Genomic DNA, 8,277 nt, shown 5'->3' with positions numbered 1-8,277 from the left:
GGCTTTAGAAGTGTTGATTGGGCGACATCAACGTAGGAATGCCTGGCCACGGTGCGGAGGCTCGAATAGTCGTTATAGGAGCATTGAAGAGTGGATCTGTCAAGTAAAGGGCCGATCCACCCAGAACCGAGGCCAGATCAATAGCTGGGGCGCAGAACAGGTGCCAATATGAGCGGAGAGGCAAGCGTGAACGCGTCCGAAGCGACCGACGAGGAGGCCTCCAACGAGTAATAGTCGAAGTGCATGAAGGGCACAGGGGGCAAGGGAGGTGGGGACGGCTCCGACCGCGGCAGCCGGGAGCGCCAAGAGTGAATCTTACCATGCGCCCACATCCCCAAGCCGACGAGAGGGAATCTTACGTATGCGACTTGCTTCTTGGCCTAAGGCCTGAAGTGTCGTTTGTTCATTCACTACCGACTGATCTTGCAATGCCTTAGTTCTTTTGGTTGCTCTCTCACAGCTCACCCCAAGAATGCTGCAATTTCATTTCGACATGTTCAAGTCTAGTGGTGCGGTAGGATTTTTATTTTGCATATGTACAAGTCTTATAGAGCATGGATTTTCATTCTGGACAGGTACAAGTGTTAAGATGGGGGCAAAGTAATGGCTAATGGCTACAGCGGCTGGACACACTTGGCCGGTGGGTTGACCATATATGTTGCTTTATATGTATAAGTATATCCAGCCATTAATCCACTACTTACGTAGTATCAGAAGTGTATTCATCCGACCATTAACTAATGGAATAAATTTTTCCTACCATTATAATCCTATACAATCCCTTATTTGCTATTGATGGATCTCACATATCACTGACACATCAATACAAATAAAGGATTGCAATTTTTTTCAATAACAAATAAGGAATTATCCTTAATTAACCCCCCCTCCCTACATAACCACTCTCACATTACCGATCCCGATCCAAATCTCAGTAACCCCTCTCCCGTACGTTTCCCCACCCCACTAGGAGCAATTTCTCATCATAAATAACTAGGGAGTATTCATGGCACTTATCCACATTGTCTAAATACACAAACGATTAGAACAATAAAAGTAACAGAGAAAATATGAAAATGTCAAGTACTAACCGGACAGGAAACTATAGGATTTGGTCAAAATGAAAGAGGGTTAGATATCAGCAGCTAAGACAAGCTCAACCAACACAAATTCATATCAAGTTTCATGATAACATGGCTGGAGGTACCAAAACAAAAGCAATATATTGCCATGTATAAGGAACAAGAACTTAGCACTAACACAGCTGATTGTCTATGCCAATTAAGTCAGTGCAAAAGCAAAAAAAAATTAGGAGCCGAACCATTGGCAGAGTTAAATATTAGTGTATGGCCACAAAAATGCAGGACCATAATACAACCAAAAGCTGACAATCTCAGACAGGATTATCCAAGGCAATATTTGCCATCACTTGCACTGCAGATAATTTCGAGCAACTAGTCAAGAGTTGATAAACTGATAACATAACAAATCGATACAACCAAAAGCTGATAATCTCAGACAGGATTATCCAAAGCAATCTTTGCCATCACTTGCACTGCAGAAAATTTCGAGCAACTAGTCAAGAGTTGATAAACTGATAACATAACAGATCGAAAATGCACTCAGTTTGTTAATCACAGCAATAGTCTAGTTAAACTATATTACCTCGTGCCTTGACACACTACATAGTACATACAGGTTTTCCTTTAAGTCGTAACTCTAGTTACTCTAACAAACCAATTGCAGGTGAAGGAAGAAAATTTGTAAGTTTTAGGTACTTGAGGGATTTATTCCTAATTATCCAGATCAAAATTCACATAAACAATAAACAATTGCACATAACAGCTTACAATCAAATTGGCAATATCAAATGTGAGTAGCTAAGATTACCCTGATGGGCGCAGAAATTTCTGCTGAAAGACTTTCTCAAGCCATTGCATCATAATCATCCAATGCATCATTGTACTCCATGACCTTCTTCTTGATCTTCGACGAATCCACCCAGGTGATGAAGTCCTCCATGTTTCTAGTTACAAGAAAGGCTGGATCGGTGACTGTCTCTGGACCTACACGTACGTGCCCCTGTTCGATGTATGTCACAGCCTCTTTAAGGTGCTCTGCAAACTTGAGCTTCACCATAACTGTTGCAAGTCTCCGCCTACAATAATTTAGCAAACAAGGTGACTGGAATGTCATATGTCATATTGTTTCCTAACTTGGTCGACAACCGTTATATAAGTGGTTAGCCACAAGAAATTGCTCGACATACTCTAGAACACACAACACACAGAACTTAAACAAAAATCAGATGACCAATAAAAAATGCAACTTCCAGAAAAGTTTCACTGATTGAAAGGGAAAAGATTGCTACATGACAGGAAGAGAGACCTGCAGAAGGCGCTTGCTGAAAGATTCTCACATTTTAACAAGCTCTTCTTTGTTGGAATAACACCCATATTGTACCTGAAATTTAAGAAACTGTGTCAGACTACACAAATGAGTAGACCAGTAAAAATAATAGAGAGAAACTGAAAACAGCAAATACTATATCGACAGATTTGGTCAAATGAAATAGGTTTAGATATCAGAGACTAAGATAACACACTCAACCAAAATAATATCATAGCAACTTTCATGATTCCATGCCTGGGAAGGTGGGAATGAGAAAAATGGTTTCCAACAGAAGCAATCCATTGCCATATTCAAAGAACAAGCACTAGTAACGATGATGGCTGGCCTATGCCAATTCAGTCCAGTGCAGATAAAAAGTTGACAATCCAACAGCAGGAGAGCTAAATATTAGATTTTATGACCACAAATAAGCAGGAGGAAAAGAATCAATTAAAAGCTCATAATCTCAGAGAGGGTTATCCAAGTAATATTTGCTGCATTTACACTGCAGTAAATTCTAAGCACTAGTCACGAATTCATATACTGATAGCTCGACACATTGACAATGCAGTCGATTTAACCTACCCCATATATCTGAAGAAGAGAACAAAACAATAGTCTAGTGTACTCAGTGGCGGATTCAACGGGGCAGCAGGGGGGGGGGCTCCCCCCTACATGGCTGGAGCACTTGAGCCCCCCCCCCCCTCCCCCAAGGCTCCAAGTCGGCCAGCCCCTGCTGGGCAGCACCGGCGAGCAAATCCGGCGGACGGACCGTGTATTGGAGTGGCAGAGTCTCAAGTCTAGAGGAGGAAGAAAGTGTCACCACGGGCCAACAGCCAACGTGTGGCCCAAGTGCTACCCAAAGCCCAACCCACAACCATAGCCCATGTAGCCTCATCCTCAACTTCCAATCGCATAGTGCAATAGGCACAATCAAATCCCTAAGTCCCCAATCGGCAAATCCCGACTGGCAACCGGAGCAGGAGGCGACAAGCAAGGTAGGCGCAGGCGCAGGCGCTGCGAGCCAGGGAGCAGTGAGCAGGGCCGCGGCGTGGCAAGCCGGCGACGGTGAGAAACAGAGCAGGGGCGCGCAAGGCGGGCACAAGCGCACGGCGAGCCAACAAGCAGGGTCGTGGCTCGGCGAGCCGACGACTCGATGAGCAGCGGAGCAGGGCGGGCGCGGGCGTGCAGTGAGGAGCGGAGCAGGGGCGGGGTGTGGCGTTGCGAACCGGCAACTCGACTCACTTGTACTGAGTACTAGCTACTCAAATTGAGAAGGTATAAAAATGAGAAATGTATGCTTCTGTGAATTGAATAGCCAAGAAAATGATAAATGTATGTTTCTGTGAATTGAGTAGCCAAGAAATCTCATCTTCTCTGAATTAATCTGCAAATAATGGAATTACAAATGTATTCATGCATGGTTCATGGTTCACAATCTTCAGACTCTGTAACTATAACGCATATTTTAGTATGTGATTTATGGTATGTTTGTGATAAATCTGTAGATTTGCAACATGTCCAAAAGAACATTGCTAACATATTATTCAAGTTCAAGCAATGCCAACACTAGTAATACTGATGAGGGCACAAGTCAACCAAAGAAGTCTAAAGTGGAGTTTCGTTTATCGGATATAGTTGATGATCCAAGGAATCACAAACCAATCGATCACTATGCATTTGAAATTAGAGATCAAATAAAGAGGGCATATGCTTTGAGTGGTCCAACTCAACCGGTTAATCATATCATACATTTCCTCGTAGATGGCAAAGTGGTGAATGGAGATCCTTTCAAAAAATCTGGTTTGAGAAGCATGATTGGCTCAAGTATAGCGTCTCAAAGGATGCAGCCTTTTGCTTGCATTGTTATCTTTTCTTTGAGCCAGGAAAGCCTGAAAAATTTGGGAGTGATGTATTTGTGAAGTCTGGTTATGTCAACTGGAAGAAGGCTTTGTGTACTTTTGAGAAACACGGTAATTGCAAAACTCATAACAATGCAAGGCTGAAGTGTGACGACTTTATGAACCAAAGAACAAGTCTGACTCAAAATTATTAATACCAGCAAGGAAGATGAAATTCGTTACAAGATTCGCTTGACTGCTTCTTTAGATGTTGCAAGATATCTCATTGAGCAAGGTGATGCTTTCCGTGGAGATGATGATTCTAATACTTCTCTCAATAAGGGTAAAATGCTTTCTGTAGAGGGATGTATTCACGTAGAAGGCAAAAAGTAACAAATATGCATTTCTACCATGTTGAGATTTTCATTGCTGCCATTGATGTCATTTTGTCAGAGATGAATCATCGCTTTAATGAAGTTAGTTCGCAGTTATTAGTATGCATGGCTTATCTTAATCCAAGGAACTCCTCTAGTTTTGATGTGGATAAGCTTGTGAGACTTGCTGAGATTTATGCTGAAGATTTCACAATAGCTGATTGTTTGTTATTAAGGAATCAACTTCAAAGCTTCATTCTCAACATTAAGAGAAGTAAAGAATTTCTTGGATGTAGAGATCTTCCAAAGGTTGCTGAAAAAATGGTTGAGACTGGAAAGAACAGATCTTTCCTATTAGTTTATTGGCTCATTGAGCTAATATTGATACTTCCAGTGGCAACGGCATCAGTTGAGAGTGTCTTTTCAGCTATGACTCTTATAAAGACATATTTACGCAACAAAATGGGGGATGAATGAATAGCTTAATGACTTGATGATATGCTACACCGAGAAGGGGATATTTATAAGCATTAGCAATGAAGAAATCGTACAAGAGTTCGAAGACATGAAAGAACGCCATATGTTAGTGCCAAAAAATAATTTAGTGGTACGCTTCATTCTATATTTATCTTCTAATTTGAAAGAACGCCATATGTGAAAGACTGAAAGTTGTTATTTATAACAAATTTATCTTTTTTGTGTACAGATTGCTTCTCATGAAGATTAATGGGCTATGACGGCTATCGTCACGTACGCATGTGTTATCCATTGATTTGGACCATTTGGTATGAACATATTGCCTATTTGTCTTTTATTCCTTCTTCTTTGATGTATTTTGCACTTCATCCTTTATCTTTGCGTATGAAATTGCCTTGAAGAATAGAACTTGCCAATTTTATGCATAAGACATATTTGAACTTATATAATTATATTAGCATAGTATATTCAGCCCCTCCTATAGTTTTGGTCTGCGTCCATGAAATTGCCTTGAAGAATAGAACAACAACAACAACAACAACAACAAAGCCTTTCAGTCCCAAACAAGTTGGGGTAGGCTAGAGATGAAACCCATAAGATCTTGCAAGTCTAGTCATGGCTCTGGCACGTGGATAGCTAACTTCCACGCACCTCTGTCCATGGCTAGTTCTTTGGTGATATTCCAGTCTTTCAGATCCCTCTTTACAGACTCCTCCCATGTCAAGTTTGGTCTACCTCGACCTCTCTTGACATTATCCGCACGCTTTATTCTTCCGCTATGTACAGGCGCTTCTGAGGGCCTACGTTGTATATGCCCAAACCATCTCAAACGATGTTGGACAAGCTTCTCTTCAATTGGTGCTACACCAACTCTATCACGTATGTCCTCATTCCGAACCCGATCCTTTCTTGTGTGGCCACACATCCATCTCAGCATGCGCATCTCCGCTACACTCAACCGTTGGACATGTTGCCTTTTAGTTGGCCAACATTCTGCGCCATACAACATCGCAGGTCTAATTGCCGTCCTATAGAACCTGCCTTTTAGCTTCTGTGGTACTCTCTTGTCGCAGAGGACGCCGGAAGCTTGGCGCCACTTCATCCACCCGACTTTGATTCGATGGCTCACATCTTCATCGATTTCACCATCCTTCTGCAGCATCGACCCCAAATATCGAAAGGTATCCTTCTGAGGTATCACCTGCCCGTCAAGGCAAACCTCATCTTCCTCGTGCCTAGTAGTACTAAAATCGCACCTCATGTACTCAGTTTTAGTTCTACTAAGCCTAAAACCCTTCGACTCCAAGGTCTGTCTCCACAGCTCCAACTTTCCATTTACCCCCGTCCGACTATCGTCGACTAGCACCACATCATCTGCAAAGAGCATACACCATGGGATATCACCTTGTATATCCCTTGTGACCTCATCCATCACCAAAGCAAAAAGATAAGGGCTCAAAGCTGACCCTTGGTGCAGTCCTATTCTAATTGGAAAATCATCGGTGTCACCATCGCTTGTCCGAACACTTGTCACAACATTATCGTACATATCCTTGATAAGGGTAATATACTTTGTTGGGACTTTGTGCTTCTCCAAGGCCCACCACATAACATTCCGCGGTATCTTATCGTAGGCCTTCTCTAAGTCAATGAACACCATATGCAAGTCCTTCTTTTGCTCCCTGTATCTCTCCATAAGTTGTCGTACCAAGAAGATAGCTTCCATGGTCGACCTCCCAGGCATGAAACCAAACTGATTTTTGGTCACGCTTGTCATCCTTCGTAAGCGGTGTTCAATGACTCTCTCCCATAGCTTCATCGTATGGCTCATCAGCTTAATCCCACGGTAATTAGTACAACTTTGAATATCCCCCTTATTCTTGAAGATTGGTACTAATATACTCCGCCTCCATTCTTCGGGCATCTTGTTTGCCCAAAAAATAAGGTTGAAAAGCTTAGTATATTCAGCCCCTCCTATAGTTTTGGTCTGCGTCCACCCCTGAGTGTACTATATTAGTGTCCTTCCGCTCTTCCTTGACAGTTGGCATACAACATACAAGTGAAAGTTCTTACAACTCTAAAACAAATCAACAATCCAGTCACAGCTAAAGGGAGCATTTTTGTAAGGTTTAGGTACTTGAAGGACGTAACCTTAATAGTTCAGCTCAGAATTCAGATAAGCAATGCATATATCAGCTCACAACCAAATGGAGAAATGGGGAACAGCAGTAACTTACAGCTTATCGAGCAGCATGTCTGTCATCTCAATTCTGAACGGGTCTCTCGGGTCCATCTGCTTTATGATGCTAATGAGCTTTTGCACCATTAAGCATATCCCATTGTACCTGTCACCTCACAATCACAGAATTTTCATTGTGTCCTTCATCGAATGCTCCAATTGAAGATCAACATAATGTAATCCTACAACTGATTTAACAGGCAAGCGGCAGAGGGTCGGGATAGAAGTCTACTTCTTGTAGTCGTCCCTATCGACGAGGCGGTAGCGCTGCGTGACGAGCCCCTCGCGGTGGCCTCCCTCCCTCTTGTACTCCAAGAAATTTGTCTTCTTGAGGAGCTTCTGCTCGTGGAACTTGAGCTTCCTCATCTTTCAATTTCAAGCTGCAATCAATGGCGCGAGCCGGGACTCGCCGCCGCCCAGTAAAGAAAAGTTCCCTGGAATAAAATGAATTCCTATTTCCTAGAACCATGTATACAAGCAAGCTAGGTTAGTTACCAAGAAATTAATCCACCTTCGGATGGATCTCCACTCCAAGCAAGCGCGGTCAGTACTAGCGGAGGGCGGGGAAGAGAAGGAGGGCGACGCTTCTCGGCGAGAGGAGAGTTGGGTTGAAGGCCGCCTGGCCTGTCGTGTCCCGCCGCCGCCGTTGAGGTCGCGGATGAGGAGGCACAGAAAATGTGGCGGCGGTAGAATGGACAGAGACGGGGGTGGGAAGCAGCAGGCAGGAGAGAGGAAGGAAACCCTCGAGGCGGACATGTATCCCGTGCAGTTGTTGCACTAGCACCACAGGATGCAAAATCAACGGTCCAGATTCGCACACCTTTGTAGCTGTGTAACACTACACATCTCTGTCTCTCTGCCAGCCCAGCGTCCTTTTTTTATTACGGAGCAATTAATTGGATACTACCGTAAAAATTATAAAAATTTAAAAAATATCATCATCATCAGCTGTAAA

The 8,277-nt window shown here is 43.1% G+C and overlaps 1 protein-coding gene across 2 annotated transcripts; it reads right to left on the bottom strand.

The window, feature by feature from the left end:
• Positions 1-1,202: 1,202 nt before the first annotated feature.
• On the bottom strand, positions 1,203-8,039 carry LOC133930541 (uncharacterized). Of its 2 annotated transcripts, none has more exons than XM_062377200.1 (6): positions 7,834-8,039; positions 7,555-7,702; positions 7,321-7,428; positions 2,389-2,463; positions 1,891-2,158; positions 1,203-1,555 (listed from the first exon to the last, which is right to left on the bottom strand). In XM_062377200.1, exons 2-5 carry the CDS (start codon positions 7,686-7,688, stop codon positions 1,927-1,929), a joined length of 549 nt encoding a protein of 182 aa, XP_062233184.1. In that variant the 5' UTR covers positions 7,689-7,702; positions 7,834-8,039; the 3' UTR covers positions 1,203-1,555; positions 1,891-1,926. The 2 variants fall into 2 exon arrangements, with proteins under 2 accessions (XP_062233184.1, XP_062233183.1); XM_062377199.1 differs by having other exon boundaries at positions 7,818-8,038.
• Positions 8,040-8,277: the final 238 nt, after the last annotated feature.

The sequence above is a fragment of the Phragmites australis genome, chromosome 10 (genome assembly GCF_958298935.1).
Source record: "Phragmites australis chromosome 10, lpPhrAust1.1, whole genome shotgun sequence".
NCBI classification, from domain to species: domain Eukaryota; kingdom Viridiplantae; phylum Streptophyta; class Magnoliopsida; order Poales; family Poaceae; genus Phragmites; species Phragmites australis.
The sequence above is the reverse complement of the archived record's forward strand: the minus strand, read 5'-3'. Positions and strand labels throughout refer to the sequence as shown.